Below are 22,310 nucleotides of genomic sequence, written 5' to 3'. Positions count from 1 at the left end.
AAATTTCGGAAAGACTAATACACTTACAGACAAAATGGACAAACAACCCCCACAACTGGACCATACTGAATCCCCTTTGCCTCACAAGACCGACAGAACACTCCCGTTTTCGTTCCCCAACAGATACTTTACTAGAACACCTACAAACGCAACTGAACTAAGGACTAATATCTGTTTGTTTTGTAAGCCAGGAGTTTTTACTTTTTTTTTATTTTCTTTGTATAGCTGATTAATTTATACGAACGYTAGGAATAGGAATTAATTTTAGAATAAGCTAGGCTAAGGCACATATATACTAAACAAGGGCAGAAAGACCGATTGGGTCGATAGCCTTTTTCTGTAGGAAATAAAGATTATTTATATATTTATATATATCAAACACTAAGTAATTAACAAAATTCACTCGTCTAAAAGGCTACTAGAGTAACATAACTCACCCCTTTTACTCTTCATTTAATAATTTCATTTTTTCATTTATTTTGTCGGCAATTAATTTCTTTTAATAGCAGAATGCTTACTTTGGAATAAAAATGAGAATCACCGCTGATCATTTTCATTCAGAAATGAATAAATTAAAATTGAAAAAGGGGTAAGAAAATTAATACGGTTTTAATTTGCACACAAAACTTTTCCTTGCTTCTAGCAGCAGTAAAACAAATTTTGCGTCAAAAAAAATTAAATTCATTTTTATAACATCTTTCAACACGATTTTTATACATGTTTTTCATACGTCCAAAAATCTGTAAAACCCAGATAGATCACCGTTTCTGTATGTTTTCCAACTTTACTACCTCTCTTTGAATCAGCAGGAATAATTAAAGAGACACTTTCTTGTGTAAACTCTTTAAACTAGATAATGTTGGTTTGTTTGATGTGCCGCAATACAAACTTTGAACTAAGCAAATATTTGATATAACTCTAAAAGTAGGTACTCATAAAACACAAAGTTTTGCCATTAACGTTTTGTAGTCTCTCATTATGAATTACAGAAAAAACTTCAGTTGATGACGAAGACTCTGTCCGATTATTATTTAATATAAAATTTCCGATTGATCGAGTTGATAAGACGATCGTAATGAAAGCGACCCTACTTGTCTTTTAGTGACATCGGAGAAACTTAATTGAAATCTTGGACAAAGGCGAGCAGCCAATTGAGCCATTCGCAGATTCTTTGAAGCTTAATTAGAAGAATATTCGTTCGAATTCTGATCCCGAACAATGTTGTCCCGAGCACAAATTGGGATTCTGTTTAAAAGCACCAATGCCTGGTATTGGTTAATAAAATCGTAAAGGCACATAGCAGCTCTATTATTGACCAAACATACTGATGTTTTTTCTGTGCATTCTGTTTTTGCTTAACGCAGCAAAAATGGTTATTTGCAGCCAATGTAGCTGATTGCATGGCAAAACGAAAAAACGGTAAATTCGTTCGTATTCAGGGAATTTGGAAAAGTTGTTATTGCAGAAGTGGCACGGTTAATTCGAGGGAGATATTTTTTGGACTGTAACGGAAGTGTATATTGTAAATGTGTTTATAATTATTTAATGTTGCACATAACAAGTCCCTGACAAAAGTTGCTAGTTTTTCCATTCCACACCGTGTTTTTATTCTTTCATGTATTGTTTTAGAACACGAGATATTTTGGAAATCATGTTATTTCAATGTAATGTTATGTAATAAATTTATACATTGACAATTAACTATCTTCAAACTTATAAAATTATGCTATCTAACAAGGCATAAAAATGGTTTACTTCAAGTGATAATTTTTAATCTCAAAATGCAATAAACAACGTTGCTTTTGAAACTTATTACAAATTAGTACTAGTACAAATTATTATAAAATAAAATGTAACCGCTCCTCTGGCTTCAAATTAATTAAATTAATAATACCCAACTCACCATAGATGCTTTCTAAATGTAAAACGCGCGGAAATCTCAACTAAAAAATGATAGTAACGAGTTTAAAACTCCGTTTACTTTAAATCAGTTTACTTCACTTTAAATCAGTTTACTCAGATCGATGTAGGTTTTTCTAATTCCATTATCTTTTCTAAATGTGGTTCAATGGAAACTGTTCGATTACTTTCAAAGTCTCACCTATTCTAAGGGTCGTAAATCGGTTGTCATTTAAGACCGATTTTAGATAATGAGCAGCGAATTTACGTAATTACCGCTAAATTAAGCCATTCCGAATGGGACCATCAAATTGGCCGTAATTCCATGGTCATAATTTATTATCCAATTTATTCTGCAATCTAATTGCTTATATCCAAACCGTTATGAATAAATAATATAAATTCAACCAATTGAAGTTCCAGTAAATAATCCATTTGCTTAAATATATCCAATCACTTTTGGAGCGAACGGGCCATAGAATTAAAGAATGGACAATTTTTATGTAAGCAAAATTCAGAATTTTTTTGAAGCAACCTAATCACATATTGAAACCGTGATAAAAGAACTTTAAAAACGTCGTGTGCTGAGCTTCGGAAGTAGAATTAAAGTTGGCGAACCAACTTTTCAAGTTAAATAAAATCGAACCGATTTATTTAACTCGGAGTTTTCAGTTGGGCTAAAGAATGTCAACACTCGAAATTTAAAACGAGGCACAAACTTATATTACTTTTGCAGTGTTATTCATTGTCGGGCTAAATCTAAGATTAGTTGAAAGGCAAATGTAATGTTTACATTGGCTTAGCGTGCCAAATGAACCAAAGTTAACGATTATTGATGGAAATTTCAAAATTTTGCTAGCCGGTAAAAGCCTCTTCTGGGACATCAGCGAAAGCAGGTTTTAAATATATTTATTTTATAAACTTGGCTCTTATTTTGCTGGTAATTAAGTAAAAAAAAATTAAAGAGTGACTACCCTTATAAACACTTCTAAGCAATTTCGTATATTATCAAAAGGAAACTCGCTGCCCAAATATAATTTCGACAGACTCAAGCAGAAACAGCGGAACAGTTTCCAAGTCAAACAAGATCGGATGATTTTGTTTTACTTGATTTTTAGTTTTCAGGAAGCACGTCAAGATTGGATACGGGCAGCTCTGATATTAGTTTTATGTTCTTGAAAGCTTTTCCTAGTGATTTTGTGCTTTTATAACAGAGCCTGGCAATGGCACCGTTTTGTACTTTTATCCAAAGTACATTTTGTCACGTAGAAAGGTTACAGCAGTAGGCGGCTAATGACAAAAAGTTGTGTGATTTTAACCGAAATCTGCCCGACTTAATGTTAAATGCAGTTTCTGTCTGCTCTGTCACAGATGTTTGCATTTCCACTATCTAGATACGGAATATTATCAGCAGCTTATCGCGGTATTGCATAGGCAATTCAACTTGTTCACAGTGGCAAAACGAAGAGAGGAAACTGCAATCAAACTCACACGAAATTAATGTATTCATTCGTAACTGGATCAAAGCTGCGAGATTCGCGTAGACAATGTATCATTATTCCAGAATATTCCCGCGGCCTCCCTCATTTGTCGAATTTATCTCTCTAAAAGGGAGAATTACTTCCTGGAAATGATTCTTCCTACTGATCCATTTTATGTGTGGTGTAGGCACAAAGAGGGTTTTTATCCCTCGAGTGAATTATGGTGAAAATTCTGACCTTTTGCTCTTGCCTAATGCGGAGTGGAAACCAGCAGGTTTTATGTGAAACGTTTACCAAAAATATTCAAGCGAATAATTTTTCAAATAATATCTTCCTAAGAGCGGGTGGAAAGGCATTCTTTACCGCACGACTCTACTCTGTGAAGGTACGCTTTACTACACTAGTGGTGAAATGTTTATTCTTTCCAGTCTTTAACTGCTTTAGCAAGTTAACAATAGCCGCATAAAAGTATCATATTCCGCACTTGTTAACAACTTTGCTTGTGCCGTATACACAAGAGAAAACAAGATAGATAATTATATTCTGTATTCTGGAATATATCAAGTTTAATATGGAATAAACGTGATTTCCTAAATCGATATAGCGAATATCGCAAAAACGATTAATACGTACCATATTTCCGCATCTCTGAAGTGTAATGTGACATGAACGTGATCGGATCGGCCCTGTTCTATCGCTAAAACGATTAATGCCGGATTTTCGAATATGTAACGTTGACATACTTGTTACGTTCAAATAATCTTTACTTTACGGTTTAGTGCACGGAATCACGAAGTTAACTCCCGAATTTATATGGAAAACATTAATCAGGCGCAATAACAATCAGCAAATTTCGAACGAAAGTACTCCGAGCGTGTTAAAACTGAACCGGGAATCTTTGTCCAGTTATATTTTTAAAACATACATTCAAGGTGCGATCAGAATTAAACTTTTAAGACTTATGAAAACAATTCGTGTGTGTAACGGTGAAGTTAACATTTCTTCGAAACTAACTTCAAATGGAAGTCAAACTGCGTTAAAGCGAAAATATGAGTTTCCAACCAAATTCGACAAAACTTCTTGAACACTTAAATATCATTCAAAGTGCAATCCAAGCGCGACGTTGCCAGTGTTTTGTCTATCTAACGGTGGCAAGGGCATCGATACTCTTTCAGGGTACATGGAAACTATTTTTGGGATTGGGTTGCATACGTGTAAAGACGATGAGTTATGTTGAGATAGAGATCTTTGAAAGTTCTGGAAGAAAACCGCTGTTAAAAGTGTCCAATATTTTATTCTAGATCCATAGTTCCTCATTCATTCTGCTTTTGTCACAAATAAGCAATTTTAGTTCTGGGTTATTTTTGCTCCCGTTCGCACTGTTCTTATTTTGAATCGAGCCAAGAATAATGTGAATGGGCCATATTAAGACTTAAACTAGGCCTGGGTAACTGAGCGAATTTTTAGAAGTTGGCGCAGGGCTGCGCAAATGGGTTGGTGCTCCAAACCAACGCACCGGCGCAGTAACTCGGTTCCGTCGTTGCTGGGAAAATATTTGACCTTTTTTAAAGTTGTTTTAATATTGTTGGTGTTAAAATACTTTTTAAAATGAGTTTTGTCAGACTTCACAAAAAACTTTTTTCGGTGTCGAATTCGGAACAAAAACGGAAATAAATTTATCCCGTTTATAAACTTTTAAATTAAATTATATAATTTTTTTTTTGAAAATCATTAAGGTTTTCTCAAAAACCGATTTCAAAACTAAATTTTTTTAATCAAAAGCGCAAAAAACCATTATTTTCGAATGGTTTTCTTCTTTCCCGACAATCATGGGGGTTTTTGAGCCAAAAATGAGAAAATAATTTTGTTACAATATTCAGGTACAATAAACTGTTTTCAGCTTCGAATTTGGGGCAAAAATCTGATAATTTTATTTAGTTTTTTACCGAAAGTAATTAAGATTATCTTAAAAAGATGACAATAAACCAAAAGTTTTTAGTTTTTAGTTTAAAAAATGATTTGTAAAATTCGCCACCCTCATCGCTCTGAAGATTTTTAATGTTTCTTCAAAATTTCAGGTCTTTCCAGATTTTCTTAAGCAATTCTTTCTACACAAAAAAACGCATTATTTTCTAGTTTTGCTTAAGAATACTGATAATCTTCAGGAATTTTCTGTTAAAAAGTTATAAAAGAAATTTTATCGGAACAGTCGCCTCCTTAATAGCTTTGTAAACAATTTTCTAAAACCTTTCGAATTTTGGACGAAACCGTAATTTTGCTGGACTTTTTCCATAAAGAAAAAAGAAAAATATTTTCCCGAACAGAACAAGCGAAAGTTTATAATCAATTATTTGGAAAACTCGTTATCGTCGTCGCTGTGAATAATTTTTTTTCTTTTAAATTCCGGTTTCTTCACTTTTACGTCAGTACTTCTAAACAAAACTCTGTCTAAACAGAAAAACAACGCGTTTTTTTTAACGTTTTACTGTAAAACACTGGCAAATTGAGTCTTTTATGCAAAAAAATTAAGAGATCAATTTTACAAGAAAACTCGTTGTTTTTATAGTTTGGTCTTCTATATATCGTCTTTTTCGAATACCCGTTTTACCTTTGAATTTGAGGTAAATTCGGAACAAAGTTATCTTGTTGTGTTTTTCGAAAAATCTAAAGTTTTCCGAAAAAATGATCAGAGGAAGCTAAAGCATAGAATCAACTATTTGGAAAACTAGTCACCCGCATCGCCCTGAATAATTTTTCAATAAAATTTCCGGTTTTTTCTGTTTTAGACCAAATATTTTCAAGCAATTATTTCTACAGAAAAGGTAACAACAGCACAGTGCTGCGCAAATGGCTTGGTGCGCCAACCCAACACACAGGGAGAGCATTAACTCAGTGCCGTTGCTGGTAAAACGTTACTCATAAAAAAGTTGATAATTTTTTTTATGGTAAAATTCCAGTCTCGTTTATCGGCAAACGAATTATAACTCATTAAGCGATGAGTTGAACTCATATTAACTCAAAGAACAGAAACAGCTCAAAAGCCCGACTCAACACAGTGTTACCCAAGCCAGCATAAACGCATCTAAGCAGATAGAAAAATGTGCGATAACAGTAATTTGAAAGAATCTTAACGTGATTTTATTAATCTCAAATGCAAAAAAATATGGAATATAAAGTGCTAATGATTGAAGTGAAAAATAGTATTCTAGAAGAAATTTGAAACTGTGACTTTGATAGATATCAACTTACTAATACTAGACAAATATGAACTAAAACTACCTTTGGATATAAATAAGATTCTATTTATACATACATAGATAAGTTTCAGCTTGAGCAAATCGAATCAAACTGCCGATTTCATTAATAGAACGCTTAGAGCCTGAAAATCTGAGATCGATTCATACAGTATATAGCTTTTAAGATATCAGTCCAAAATCGCTTGAACCGTTCCGAGCTTTTGCTGAATTGGAAATTCCAGAAAACGTAGTTATTTATTCGGGAATTCTGGCAAAAATGGACAAATCGATAACAGCAAAAATATCGGAATATCCAGCTCCATGTCGTCGACAAGCAGGAATTTTAATAAGACCCATCGAACTGTGTGTGAAAAAGCTCGGAATTTTTATTCGCCGCACACTAAACTGTTTTTTTGCAATTATAATCCTGTGTTTTTGCGGATGAAACGAGTGCATCATCAACAGGGTTGCTTAGAGTTGATCATTTAAATAATTACTCAAAGTCTTTCTTTATACATACATACATAATACAGGAAGAGTGGAAGCCTAAAAATGTTTCCAATTCCCACTATTCAGAGCAAAGTGATGGATGGAAGCAGGACAAATTTTAATGGAATTCATCAGTTCTGTATATCCAGATATTTCCAAAAAATATATGTTGGCCTCACTTAATAATGACATAAACACGAATTTACACGGTTCGAACATATTAAATACGATTAGTCTGAATTTTAACACTGGAAAACTCCTTATATTTATTTATTAATTTCATTGTCAGTTATCTATCCATCAAGGCTCGGGCACAAATTCATACTTAAGAGCCCCAAAATTAAGCTCTGTAGCTTTAGAGCTCACAAAGCGTCGTAGAACGTAAGTTCGATTTTCTTGTTTGTTTTCTTTATATTTATTTTCAAATTATATTTGAGATTTATCAATTTGTCATCATCTCTTAGTGGCAATTTGCAGTATTTTTCCTTAAATTCCATTAACTATTGCACAATATTCTAATGATAGTAATTAAGATGCAGACCGACTCAAAAAATGTAACTTCTACATATTCTCCTAATACCTAAAACATTAGAAGTTTGCGACTCACGTTTCTCCACAGGGAATAAACGATGCACCTTGTGAGCATCTTATAAAATGGAATTTCAAATTAATTCTTGTTAACTGGAGTGAAAATACATTGTAACTTCTCTTCTCGCAGTAGATTGTATTTATACAGTTTACTATATCTAGCTTTAAGCATTTAGATATCTGCAGGAGGAACGAAATAACGCGATTTTATTTACTTGTCCTGGAGAAATAATTGAAACGTCGTTCTTTTACGAAAGCTAAGTCGGGACATTCTGTATTAATTAAAATATTTTTTAATAATATTTAAAGACAGAGAATCAAAATTTGTATGTGTATGAAAACACAAATGTGTTGTTTCAACTTCAAGGTCTGAGATTTTTATTTAATTTTATCAAAAATGGCGTGAATTCTGTAAATCTATAAATAAACCTTAATCAAATGAAACATGAATGCAGATAAAAATCCTACGAATCGGAGAAATGTAATGTTATGGTCAATTAATATAAAGACTGTCCATGAATAATATAAACCAGAACTTAAAAAGGGAAAATAAGAACTACTGAAAAACGGTAAATATTATCCCAGTGAATGACAATGTAGAAAAACATCATGGTCTTTCATCCGGAAAAAAACCTAGTTACTCACAATAAAATTGATGTTTTTTGACACTGTTTCTCTGAAAAAAGTAATCGGAATCATTATATTGAAACCCTCTAAATGTTACCGTTATAAGCGCGATTAAATAGCTATACATAATAACAACTTGATCAATCACACTGGAAACCTTACTCTCAAAGCCTCTTTCAATATCAAAAAGACCTAAACAGAGATGTTGCCTTTCATCAGGTCCCCATTTAACGTTTATTTCACATCAGCAATAAAAAAATGGAAAAAGAATGCTTCCAAATCGGAATATCAATTGAAGATGACCAAATGGTTATTGCTCAAGATGAGTAGGACTTGGATTACTTGGAATATATGACTCGAAAATTATTTCAAGAATTTGAAATAATGGAGCCTTTAAAAATATAGGTATATAAGATTTGGAGAAAGATCTCAAACTCGAACAACAATGACATTTTGTAATTAATATGTTAATTTCGAAATGAAAATGTTTCATAAAAAGCAGCAGGAGAGAGGATAAAATAAAAAGGACACGAAAGTGGAAATCTCTCTGGACTCTTACTGGAAATGATCAAAATGTCACAAAAATGTTAAAAAATAATAATTTCTGTACATTATACATGGTCGATGATTCTAGTAAAATGTGAGCTGACACTGTATTGTTGTTCCATTGTTCAATTGTTCCAAGTACGAACAAATGGGCAAATTGATCTGGTATTTTATAAAATACGTTGACTGCCCATGGAGGCCCTTGTGAAGAATTTCAGCATTTCAACTTCGACCTGCAGCAGATGAAATTCGGGCAACGACAATGCGTGCTTCATAAATCTTGAGTGCAATTACCTTGCATGCTCCATTGAAACACCCAGGCCCCGAAACAAATGGACGAGTAATAAATTTGAGCATCGAGGTAAAATTCGCAGTGATGCATCCGACCCCACAAAACGACCTATCATGGAAAAGATTTATCGCCATATACCTAAAGGGAGAACAATAATTGGAGAAGCTGCTGCTGCTGGGCTATTTTGGTAGTAGCTATGAAATATTAAATAATACATAAGGTCCAGGAAGTTTAAAGCCTTTTTGGGACACGAACGAAAGTTTAAATCAGTATTATTTAGTTAATCCCACATGCTTGTTGCCGTGACAGCTTTTCTTCGTCTCCCTAGGGGTAACACTGTGCTGAGTTGCGCTGTTGAGTTGTTGCCGCTCTCTGAGTTAATGAGTTATAACTCATCGGTTGAGGAGTTATAAGTCATTTATTAAAGCGGATTAAAGCTTTACGAGACCCCAGACTGGAATTTTAACATTTAAAAAAATATCAACATATTTTATGAGTAACGTTTTACTGCTTTGTCCAAACAACTAAAAAAAGGACTACTAGGTTTTCTCAGCAACAGAACTGAGTCCAAAGAAAGTCGACGAGTTTGCTTGTAAAATCGATCGATTAGTTTTTTTGCATGAAAGACTCCGTTTGTCGGTATTTTACAGTAAACCGTTAGGAAAATAGAAATATTGACTTAAAAGTGAAGAAACCGCAGTTTCCAAGAGTTTTCCAAATAAATGATTATACGCTTTCACTTTTTCTGTTCGAGGAAATATTAGGGGAAAATACCCAGAAAAAATTATTAAAGTTTTGTCCAAAATTCGAAGCCGCAAACGTTTTCCAACAATTTTTGCAAATCGGTTTAGGACGAGAGTGTTCCAATAAAATGTATCTTATAATTTTTTATAATAATAGAAAATATCTGAAGATTGTCAGTAGTTTTTTTGCGTAGAAATAATTGCTTAATGAAAACTTTGCTAAAACTAGAAAGATCTGAAATTTTAAGGAAACTTTAACAATCTTTTTCAATATAATCCTAATTACTTTCAGTAAAAAGCTAAATAAAATTAGTTGATTTTGATGCCAAATTTGAAGCTGGAAAGGGTTTTCTAAAGTTCCCTGCAAAGCGATGCATGAGGCAAATTTTGTAATTTTTAGCTGAAAAGACCCTTTAGTTTTGTGATCGGCTTTTGAGAAAACCGTAATGACTTTAGGGGAGAAACGGGAGAAATCTATTTTCGTTTGTGTCCCGAATTCGACGCTGAAAAAAGTTTTTGTTAAACTACTACAAAGCTATAAATTTATCTTGTAATTTTTCGCGTTAAAGGCCGTCAGTATTTTTAAGTGAAACTGTACAAAATAGAACGTTTTTGAGTATAAATAAAGCAAAAAAAATCAGTCAAAACTAAAAAACCACATTTTTTAACAAGCTCTACAGTCTTCAGAGTAATGGAGATGACGAGTTTTCAAAATAATTTATTATAAACTTTCGGTTATTCTGTTCGTTTTTTGATAGAAAATGATTTGATTTTTGTCCCAAGTTCGAAGCTGGAAAGGGGTTTTAAAACTTTTTACAAAGCGGCGGAGGAGGCAAGTGTTCTAACAACCACATTTATTTCATAATTTGTCGCCGAAAATACTTTAATATACGAAAATAGATTGTCAGAATTTTTAAGTGAAACTTTAGAAAATTGAGCCTTTAGAAAAAAGAGTAACTTTGCTAAAACTGGAAAATTCTGAAATTTTGAAAAAACTCAAAATGTTATTAATAAATCGCCCTTAAAATAAATCTAAAAACAACAAAAAAAAGATCATCAACATTTTCCCAGCAACGAAACTGAGTTACTGCGCCGGTGCGTTGGGTTGGCGCACCAAGCCATTTGCGTAGCACTGCGCCAACACTTAAAAATTCACTGAGTTACCCGGGCCTATCTCTAAGTATTTGCTAATTTGGAACTGTTAAATAAATGTACGGTCGCAAATTACATTTACGTTTTGAGATAAAAGGTAATTTACTTTATAAATTAATTTCACATTGTAAAGTAATATTCACGAGAATTTTGAAACAAAATAGTTGCAGTAAAACAACAATCCTAGATTATAATATCGCAGTTTGATCATTGAGAAGAAGTCAGGTTTGGGTTCAATGTGTTCGTTCAGTTAAATGTATGTTAACAATCCATTTAATTACATTTTAAACATTTGTTCTTAGTATGAAGATAATAGCAAATTGTTTTAATGGATGTTGAGGAATTCGCACCATTAGTGTGACGTGAAGAATTCGCACCATCCGGCGTTGTTAGGGTAGGTCAGGTTTTTAATCCAAACATTGTACTTTTTACATAGGAATTTTTGGATTTTCCGGTTTTGTGTGCCTCCAACGTGTTTGATCTACGTGTAAAGAAAATGTATTGGTGTGGTATATGCTTTGTACCATCTCAAATAGTTTAGGCATTATCTTTAGCATAGCTTCTCGGAAACATATCGATTTAACTTTATAATTTTTAGGTTAAAGTTCAGTAATTCCATCGCAATAGCAAGAGAATTGGGCTACAGATTTTTAATTTTACTTTTAAACATTACAATACAATAGTAGAGTATTATTTAAATATATTTACAAAACCCACACGTTTCAGAGTCTTAAAGCATTGAAGTACTGGGCTCCAGACCGCAAGCATTATAAGTTTATTAATTTAACAGTCTTTTCCTCGCTGGGCTTAGAACATGGGGTGTTCCATTGGCTCTCAATGTCCGTCGCACTAACATTGTAATGTGCGTGATATAAAAATGCTCCCATATGTGAGTAGCACAGTGTTTCCCTGGGGCAAGTACATGCTGCCTTGCTCTTCCTTGTTCCTTGATGAGGGGTGGCTGGCAATTCCCATAAATAAAAACTTTTCCACATGTCCACTGGTGTAAGAGCTTTTTCCTCAAGCTAATTGTTGGGCGTTTAGTTAAAAAAAAATTGCTATAAAACTGAACTTTTTTTTGCTTTTTTGCCAATGAAGTTTAAAAATAAGATTATATTTCAATATACATCGATAAATATATACTTTTGTTTATGTATCTGTTACTTTTTGCCCGAAAATGTAATTCTACAGTTGGGAACCACTAAATATTCTTGATACTGTAAAGATAACATAAAAATGATAAAGTTAAATCGATATATTTCCGAGAAGCTACGCTAAAGATCTTACCTAAACTATTTCATATGTTTCCAACCATATACCACACCAATAAATCGACTTTACACAGTTCTCAAACACATTAAAGGCACACAGAATCAGAAAATACAAAAACACCGATGAAAAAAGTTCAATGTTTGTATTAAAAACCTGACCTGCCGCAACACATCAATGTCATTACGACATCACTAATGGCGCGAATTGAGGCTGAGTAGCTTCCGTAATATCCAGACCTTACGCTACTAGACTTTTCATTGGGTAATTCTAAATTCGGTACAACAGGTATTTTTGAGTCCAAAATAACTAAACATCAGACCAACAATTTTTGCATAAGAAATGTTGGAAGTAAATTGTTAAAATTTTCCTTCGCAAAAAGCAATTTTCTCCCAATAACCCCATAAATAAATAGTAAAATTTCAATCTGGCATTTAGAAATGAGTTAAAAATTATAAATAATTGCTAAACGTATTAATAGTTTTATCAAAGCTTTGTTAAATCAATATTCATTTTTTTATTAAAAAATCTCAAACATGTTTTAGTTCTGGGTTAATTTGGGAATGTAAATTCGCGCATACGAGTGTTTTTTGCCCGAAATACTCCATAGGCCAACAGCAAATAACATTTTCATGGAAAACGGACTGGATTTTGCTTGTTTTATTTGCGAAATGTATTTAAAGTATTGTAGATTTAAATACATAAGTGTTTATCCTCATACCAGTGGGCCTCCATAACTGACTTAATTTCAACAGTTAGAGATAGTTTATGGTTTTGATAAAACTGACATTGATGAGTAACCAACTGGAACACATTCGCAATGTGGATAAATATGCAATAAATACCGTTAAACTCACTTCCAGCTCAGTGACATGTTTGCATGATGTGCAGAGCTGCTGCCACTCGTATGTCCCGTTTTTCGTTTTTCTTGTCCGGTCATACATATACATCATTGGGCCCTTTTATCCACAGGGACGCTCTTTCAACACCCTTTTACTGTCCTGTTTAAAGGTCAGTGATCGCAAAATATTCGGTCGATGGCGCTGGAAATAGACTGTTTTTTTTTTCGGGATAAAGTGAGAGAATTCCACCATCATGGAAGTCAGTTTTTATTAAACGATTAACATTATTTTGAAGTTATATACCCTCACAATAAATTATTTCAAAACAGTTTAATCTGCATAAATACCCCTAAGTGCTTAAAATAAATTCGAATTTCTAACATAAAAGTTTCTACAGCATGCATCATGTGCGAGAGTGAAAGTGTATCTTTTAACTTTTCCAGAAGTAAATACAATTTTCTTCTTTGATCGTTTTACTGTTTGTTAAACTTCATTAGCTGAATATCTAAATATTTGTTTATCCATAGTTAGGTTTATGTTTATATTGAAATGTTCATTAACATATTCTGCTAATAAACACATTTCAGACTTTCCCTCAAAAACGCTCGCTCAAAATTAAGATTAATTCAAATTAACGTCAAATAAACCATCAGTTTTTAACGTTGTCTAGCGGAGAGCACATCAAGTTAAACGAGTTAAAAGTTTCTTATCAAGTTGAGTAAAGTCTCTTTTGCATAAAACCCGCCCAATTCCACCACAGTCATCAATTTTAATGAAGGCAAGTTCCTCATTTTTCGCAAAACCCCACTCAAATCTACTGTTTCAGTAAATTAATCATTCTGGATATTATCATTACCCGGGTAATTCGCATCGAATAAAATTCCTGTAATTTTAGATCGACGGGCATAGGAAAATATTTTTCAACTAAATTGCAGGAAATAAATAAACAGAGTAAAACGGGTTTTATTCCATCAATTCTCCAATAACATCGGAATCCTTTTATATTTATCCCGGAGAGGGCAATTACCACGAACTAAATCCGGACATAGTCCATACAGGCTCATAAAGTAAATCATGGGAAATCTTCCTCATCTTTGACGAATGACGGTCGACTTCCGCCTTCCGGTCGGTCAGATCCGTTTCCTCAACCGATTCCCACCCTCGATTGGCTCGAACTCTAATTTTGCATCGTAAAATCAGAAGTTTATGTTTTGCGGTCGAAAATAATTGATCACTTTTAGCATCAGTGCAAACAAACAAACAGAGCCTTATCTAGTTACCACTAATGAGTATTCGGCAACTTGAATTCAAGAGAACAAAAAATCGTACTTTTAGGGGTGATTTGGCTAAGGGAGGTTGAGCTCTTTGAAGATTTGACATTGCAATTATTGGTCTATATTTCAAATAGATTCTTCTGGCAGACGATTCATTCGAGCCATTCTGGAGAAATAAAACCCTTTAAATCCATAAAATCCATCTGAAACTCTCAATCAATTTTGTCTTCAAGAGATTTTAAAATATCAGTTGTTTCTTCTAGAAACTACGTTTCAATTGAGGGCTCAAAGATCCGAATTTTAAGCGTTTTGTGCAATGCGAAGAAATAAAAATAAGAATCAATTTTTCAATAATGCGATTTGTGTCAAAATATTTTTGAACTTTCTTATTTTTCTTTGTTTGAATTCGTGTTATGCAGAACATTTTTTTTATCAATAAATAAATTTTGCATCCATTGGAAATATTGCCAGCTGTTTTAAGTTGAGTCATTCGGAAATCCATCAACAACAAAGCTTTTTATTCAAAAAATTAATTAAAAACCGCATGAAAATATCAATTGAATCTACTTAATATTCAAGATAAAACTGGAAAAAAAGGAAACCTTGTTAACACACTGAAATCTTTCCAAGCACTCTGACTGATTAGTTTTTATATATCAAATATGGATTTTTTTCAACAAAAACATTTGAATAAAAAATTGGTTTAAATTACTTGGCCGGCCATCGACCATTTTCCAGTTTTTTCCAAGTTGATTATTTATTTAACCAGCTTGTTCGGGCCTGCATTCAAAACATCCCTTTGTGTTCCACTCAGACAGCATAAAAAAGTACTTTCAGTCACTCTAAAGGAATATGTCAAGGGAAAAAGGTTTTTTTATGCGTAAGAGTTATTGAGCTCAAGGGAGATATGTTTTCAGGTGGTATTCAAGTCAGTTGTTTTCAGAAGATAATTGTTTGCATGGCCAAAAGAACATCGGTTTTATTAAACGAGCGTATAGAAGATTGATAAAGTGCACTTTAATATAATCCGCCTGAGAGTTATTTTTGCTCTACCAGTTGAGATCTGGAACTTTTAAAAGCCTCAATTAGCTAAGTTTAGTGAGGATTTGAGGCTTTTGAAGCTTTTGAGGAAACGGCCTCAGAGGCTCATGAGACACTTAACGGCCATTTGTGAGCATGCACAAAGTTAATGTCTGTTACCATAAAAATACTATCATTATAAAAAGTTCTGGAATAAATTTTAGTTTTTAACATTCAAAACATGCGCGCAGAAGAACGCGCCTCTCGAGAACTGGCATCTGCTTTTAATTACTAAATAAATACGAGTGGAAGTTGTTTGAAAGTTTCCTTTAGTTCTGGATAGTTTAGCTAATTTCCTTTTTTATCCCTCTGTGCACTAATGAGCTCGGGCGCACTAGGAATTTTAAAACGGTAGGGCAGTTTGTATATAATGAAGCGGAGATTTAAATAATTTGCGAATGTCCACGGAAAACAAAAGGTTTTTGTTTCGTCTTTTACTCCATTTGGTATAATTATATTTTTTGCATAGATTTGACTGGAATCTGTTGATTTTGTGTCTGCGTGATAGTTTTTGTATTAATATTTGCATTTTTTGTATTTTCATCAGTTTGTGAATAGTTTGTTTGTAAATTTTTAAGGCACATTATAGTGCTTATTTTTAAGTCGATACATTGGAAAAGAAGATTCGTATAAAAGAATGAAATGTACTGGACTAGTTTTGGTGTCGTGAGAACTAGAAGTGAAGGATTAATTTATATAAAGTAGCTAAGTTTGAGGAAAATTAAGTTTATTTCTTGTTGTTAATTAAATAATTTTGTGGCAAAAACAGAAACAATGCTTTTTGAAATTTGTTTACAAAGCTTTCCGAACATAATTGATGTTTGAAACATAACAGCAAGCAACACATTTGGAAAATTCGCTTTGGCACTCTGTAGCAGATATGCATTATATTTTATAGCCATGTTTAAATATTTATAATAATTGCTAGAAAAAATAAATAAAACTTAACATCAAAACGAAGTCATTTTCTGGACTTATTTATATCAGATTTTGTCTAAAAATAAGTTTTTTTACAATTTTTTTAAAAATTCATTAACTCGCGCAGTTGAGTAAAACAATTTGAGACCGATATTTACGAAGCTGCAAAAAATCAGAATTCAGCGCGATTTTCACGAAACTTCCCGGACTTTTAGAATCACACATCCTCTAAGCATGGTGTAAATATCAAGTTGCTACTTGTCTTACTGTGGAAGATCCGAATTTTTAACAGATTAGACGCAGTTGAAGAAACTTACATTTTGATCTTGATGTTTACAAAGCTGTCAAAAATCAGGATTCTGGGTGATTTTCATGAAGCCTTCCTCATCATTAGTCAACTTTCGCGTAAATATGGTGCAAATTTCAAGTTTCTACTGCTTTTAGTTTGAATTTTTAGTGAAAACCCGTTTTATAAAGCTAAAAATACAAAGTCAAAAGTTTATAAAAACTATAAGAAATTAAATATTTTAATTCCACCGCATGTTCGGTTTTTTAACGACACTTTTTGGCGTAGTCAAACCTGTCAGAGCCAGTCAATTGACGCCAAGTAGTAGATAAATTAAAATTGTGTGTTATATTAGTGTCCAGACAAGCGCATTTCCTCTTCCCAACCTCAACCCTATTGGAACATTTCCAAATATAAATTATATACATCATTTTGAATTTTTTATCTGAATTTATAAACTTTCCACATAAAACATCGGGACTCAGGACAGAAAGACTGATGTAGATCGAAAGTCCTTTTGTATAACAAAAAATATTTTTTCTACTATTATGACTTAGAAGTTTCAAACATTCGCCACAAACATGCTTTTGAAGCTTCGAGATTAGAGAAAGTCAAGAAAAACGGGCACTCATTCTGGTAGTGTCAAAGGAAAATTTGCGTGAGCGTTCAAACCTAATCATAGGTTTGCTTTCATACAGGTTTTTGCAAACAGGATAATAATTTTGAGAAATATTCTCTTTTGTTCCGGTCTCTGTAACGTGTTTAATTAAGATACTTGTGAACAATTCGTTTGGCCACAATCCCTTAGGGTTTGATCGTGAAAAATAAATCGCCTACGTTTTTCCCAAAGTTGCAAACGTTGGGATTAAATCCCATAAGTGGAAACAGAGCTTAAAAGATTTTGTGGTCTAGTTTTTCAAACTACGGATATTTATTTGTTACCTTACCCAGCAAATGCCAAAATCAACCTTTCGGAATTGCAGTTAATTCGTTTTGGGACCCGTTATTTATCTGGGTTATTTTTTATATACCGAGTTGTCTGGTGGTATTTAAGGAGAACGAAAACATTTGAGATTGATAATCATTCTTTCTAAAAAGTGAGATAGTCAGGAAAAACTGAATCGTAAATTGGGCAACGCTGCATTTGACTAGCACCTGTAATTTACGTTACGTAATGACCTGTGAATCGGAGGTAACTATTATGAATAGTTCTCTTGAGAAAAACTATACCATATAAAAGTTTATTCATATTTTTAACAGGATTTTTCGTTTCAGGCGATCCTCCACACCGAGCAACCCACTTCCAGCCTATCAAAGCCCAATGCAACCAAACCATCCGCTGGTTGCAGATCAGCCCCCAAGCGCTGCCCAGTTGACTCCACGTCATGTGCAAACCAATCGCAGCTTAACACCGACTAATCAACGATCTCTAACCCCAACCGCTGGACTTTCGAGCTCGGGCACCGAACAATCCGGACTCAGTTCGAGTTCAATGAGCGATGATCGACGAGAAAGCACACCTCCAAGGCTCCGACAAAGTGCTGCTTCCAGCGTCCAGAATATCCAAAATGTTGGTCAGTCCCATCCGGGCACTCCGTCCAACTTCCAAGCCTCAGCTCATGGCAGTTTGCTCACTGCTGCCAATATACCAGTGATGCAGAATACACTGCAGCATACAGCATCAGCTAGTCAAATGAATCAGGTTGGGGTGCAGCTCGTACCAGCTGCTTCAAACAGAGCAGCCATTTCCGTGCAAAGAGCCGCTTCTATGCCGGCTACACCAGCAGATCCAGGTATTCGGGGTGGGCCAAGTGGTGTCGGTCAAGCGGAAGGAACAGATAGAGTTGGAGGTGCTAGGAAGGTTAATTATAGCCAGAGCGAACGAGTTCCTAACCGGTAAGCAACAGTGGTTGATGAGTATGTGATTAAATCATACAGGGTGAACCAGCTTATTGTATATCTGGTGTCACTGTCTTCAGAGTTTTAGTCTCTCCCACACAACCCTATGATTTTTATGAATATTTCCGTCGTAATTGTAGAGAAGTTCACGCAGGATTTAGAGAACAAACTTCTATGCTATGGTTATATTTATGCACTTGTGCAATTCCCCGCTAAGAATTATAAAACATTTTGCTTCAGATTGCCTTATTTCGATCTAATGTAAAGGATTTGAGAACGAACAGGGTGATATTTTCCGATAGATCAAGTTCAGTTTTTCCATTCAGAAATGTTGGTGATGTTTCACTCACTCGCCGTGTTTGCAAACATTTCGAATTTTTCGTTTGACTTCGACTCCATTTTTCTCGCAGCTCGGGACATTGTCGAACAGGGGCGGATCCAACTTTCAAGTCAGGGGAAGGTCATGACCCCAATGCCAAAAATGCTGTGAAAATTCGATTCAGTCATAACAACATAAGTGAGGAAATTTGAGTTTTCCGTCTCGTTTTTCCTCATTTCTCGGAAACAAAATGAGCAAGAACGCTCATTTTTACCTCATTCCAGAGAGAACTAAATCACCTTTTTATAAAGTGAGATAAGGAAATAGTAGTTTTATCAGAAAATCCTTGATTTCAAAAAGTTTGAGATTTGCGTGTTTTTTTTTTAGTTGCAAAATCAACATAAATATAACGCTGCTTTTGTCGAAGCTTCTCAAGCCTCATTAGAGCCACTGAAATCGTATTGGCAACGTTGTATAGAGAAATGAAAATTCCATTCGGTCGTAGCAACATAAGTGAGGAAATTCGAGCAGTTTTCACTCCGAAAGCGAAATTTGAATATCACAATATATGTAATATATTATAATATATATATCAAATAATATATATGACACTTATGTGCAAGATTATGTAATTTTAACATGACACATAATGTTTTCCATCCCGGTTTTATTCATTTCTGGGATGCAAAATGAGCAAGAACGCTCATTTTTATGATGTAAAAGAAAGAACTAAATGGCCTTTTTAGTAAAGTAAACCATCGATAAGAAAATGTTGGTAGTTCTCTCACAAATTGTTGATTTCAAGATGTTTTAGATTTGTGTTTTTTTTGACATGACGCTCCTTTTTTCGAAGTTTCTCAAGCCCATTGAAGCCACAGAATTCGTTTTGGCATCGTTGGATAGAGAATTGAACATTCGCTTCAGTCATAACAACATGAGTGAGGAAATTCGAGTAGTTTTCACCCGGAAAGTGAAATTTGCATATTGGACACTTAGGTGCAATAATTTGCCAAAGTGAAATTTAAATATCATACAGCAGGTCAGCCAGGATCCACCAGCTTTCATGTCAGGGTCATAACCCGCATGACCCTAGTTCCTACCTTGTCGACGAATCATTTTAAGTATTATCTTGAAGAAATAAGGAAAAAAATATTTTTGCAAACTTTAGAGAAATTAAGTGTAAATTTAGATCAGATTTCATTTTTTTCAATTTTGATAAAAATATGTTTTTCATTAAATCCTTATCTAGGTTCTTGTTGGGTATTTGCATCAAAAATTTTTGTCATTAAAAAAGACTATATGGAAAAGCTTACGAAAGATTCAAGACTTTGACACCCAGAATATCAAAAGCGAAACATACTTTGACATTGATCGAATTTCAGAGTTCTGCTAGTCTAAACTGACTCACCCTGTATATAAAGTAGAAAATAGTTTAATTTACCCTGAAGTCTAGATAATACTACACTTATTGTTTTGTTGCAGGCCTGTATTAAATCGATCAGTGAGTAGAAAAGAAATTATTAAGAACTACATAAAGAAAGAGACTGCTAACTTTTTCGGCGTCGATGAGGAAAACGAAGATGATGAACAAAAGAGATGGTTCGACAGGCGAAAACGGATGGCATTTAGGTACGTGAGTTGAGCTAATTGACTGAATATAATACATTGAATAGATGAGTATTTACCAGAGCTCACAAAAAGTCCCCAATGTCAAATCTGGGCGGTTTGGTGGCCAAAAGATAATTGATTCTTACCAAAACCCCTACTGTGAATTAGGGTTTTGAATATCTTTCGTATTGTTAATTAACTTTCTTCTACGCTTAAAAGTCAATGTAGAAGGCGTGTTTTCTAGTTAGAGAGGCTTTTAAAAAATGTTTTAACTTAATTAAGGCCCACCGTTTACACCAAAGAATCACGTTCAAGCTTGCGACTGAATTAATTAAAATTATTATTTCATGAAACGGGGTTTCCCTATGAAAACCTGTGGATTTTATAACAATATTGCTTTTGATGGGAAGTCTTGGAATGTAAAGTGGCTCATTTCAAGACTTGCCATTGAAGCTCTACCCTTTTTTAGCACAAGTAAATTAAAAACTTTCCTTTCAGAACGGAACCAGAAGTCGAAACAATTTCTTCAAATAGCTGCCTTAAAGGCACAAATAGAACACGTTCTCGGATTAAAAAAAAACCTATAGTTTGAATACGTAATATGTGGCCATATACCGTTACACATAAACTTGATAAAATCATTGTCACACGTAGTGAATGCAAGAAGAGATTTGGGAAAAGAGGATTATCGTAAACGTTTAACAACGAATGCGTTGTGACAGGATTAAAGTTTATTTCAGGATGTTTAATACGCTTGGGAGCTGGCAGAATATGAGAGCATCAACCAAAACTTTCCCATATTCATGTCAGAAACAAACTGATTCCAATTCTTATGCTTATCTGGATGTAAGAAAGCAGTTCTGTTGCCATAAACGACCTAAACTTCATATTAAAACGTGCCCCTGTACCAACTGTTTATGTAAACTATCATATGACAGTTTTCTAAATTTATAACTGGAAAAGCGGAGTCGTATCCAGAATGCTGCGGCCGTTACTGATTTACATTAGGATTGATATAGAAAGTTTGAGCGACCCCGTAAACTTCAACGGTTGGTAGTTCCCGAAGGAAGATATTAATATGCATGAAACGAGGCGCAGTTTTTTTTTGCGTAATTGCAACTGTAAACCTGTAACGATCTTATTAGGCAAATCAACGATCGAACTTCTAGATGTATGTCACCATTTTCAAACCGTAATTGCAATTCTCAATATAGCTTTCAACAGGATTTGCAAGGAAAATTTTTTGTGCGTCTAAAATTAAATTCGATTTTCTTGTGGGCAATTCGGTATAATTGAGAAACCAATTAGGAAATTTATTAAAGGCACTAATAAAAAACACGCTGTAATCGGATCCAAAACCGGCAATGTGGTTGTAACAGCTTGCGGTCATTAAATTGAATTTATGCCGTCTTAATGATTTCCCAAAAAATTTGCGATCGTGGTTTTTTAGCGCAGGACTTAAAGTATCCTAGTAATGATTGCTCTAAGTAAATGAGGGCGTGTTGGAGAGGGCTTTCAAGTCACGTACTTTAAACGCATTTCATCGTAATTTAGTAAGATTTACTTCATGCATTAAAACTTACTTATGTGGCATAAAGTCTGGGGTTAGGAGGATAGCTGCTAACTTCTATGCTTTTAGACGACAATATATGATTTACAATATATATATAATTAAAATCAAATCCTGGGTTCTTCAGTCATTTATTTATTGTTCATTTATCAATTTAAAAAAACGTTTCGGTGTTTTCCACCATCATCAGTT

General features: G+C 33.9%; 1 protein-coding gene across 3 annotated transcripts in view; it reads left to right on the top strand.

The window, feature by feature from the left end:
* LOC109538189 overlaps positions 1-22,310 on the top strand; it is a 59,706-nt gene that overhangs the window by 24,162 nt on the left and 13,234 nt on the right. For all 3 annotated transcript variants that reach the window (XM_048663857.1, XM_048663858.1, XM_048663856.1), the window contains exons 10-11: positions 17,998-18,618; positions 20,423-20,569. In XM_048663857.1, the coding sequence (XP_048519814.1) occupies positions 17,998-18,618; positions 20,423-20,569 (768 nt within the window). The remainder of the gene's footprint in view (positions 1-17,997; positions 18,619-20,422; positions 20,570-22,310) is intronic.

Source organism: Dendroctonus ponderosae, unplaced genomic scaffold (assembly GCF_020466585.1).
Source record: "Dendroctonus ponderosae isolate FM_Combo_2020 unplaced genomic scaffold, Dpon_F_20191213v2 Dpon_F_20191213_2, whole genome shotgun sequence".
Taxonomy (NCBI): Eukaryota; Metazoa; Arthropoda; class Insecta; order Coleoptera; family Curculionidae; genus Dendroctonus; species Dendroctonus ponderosae.
Note: the sequence above shows the minus strand (reverse complement) of the source record. Positions and strands in the feature narration are given on the sequence as shown.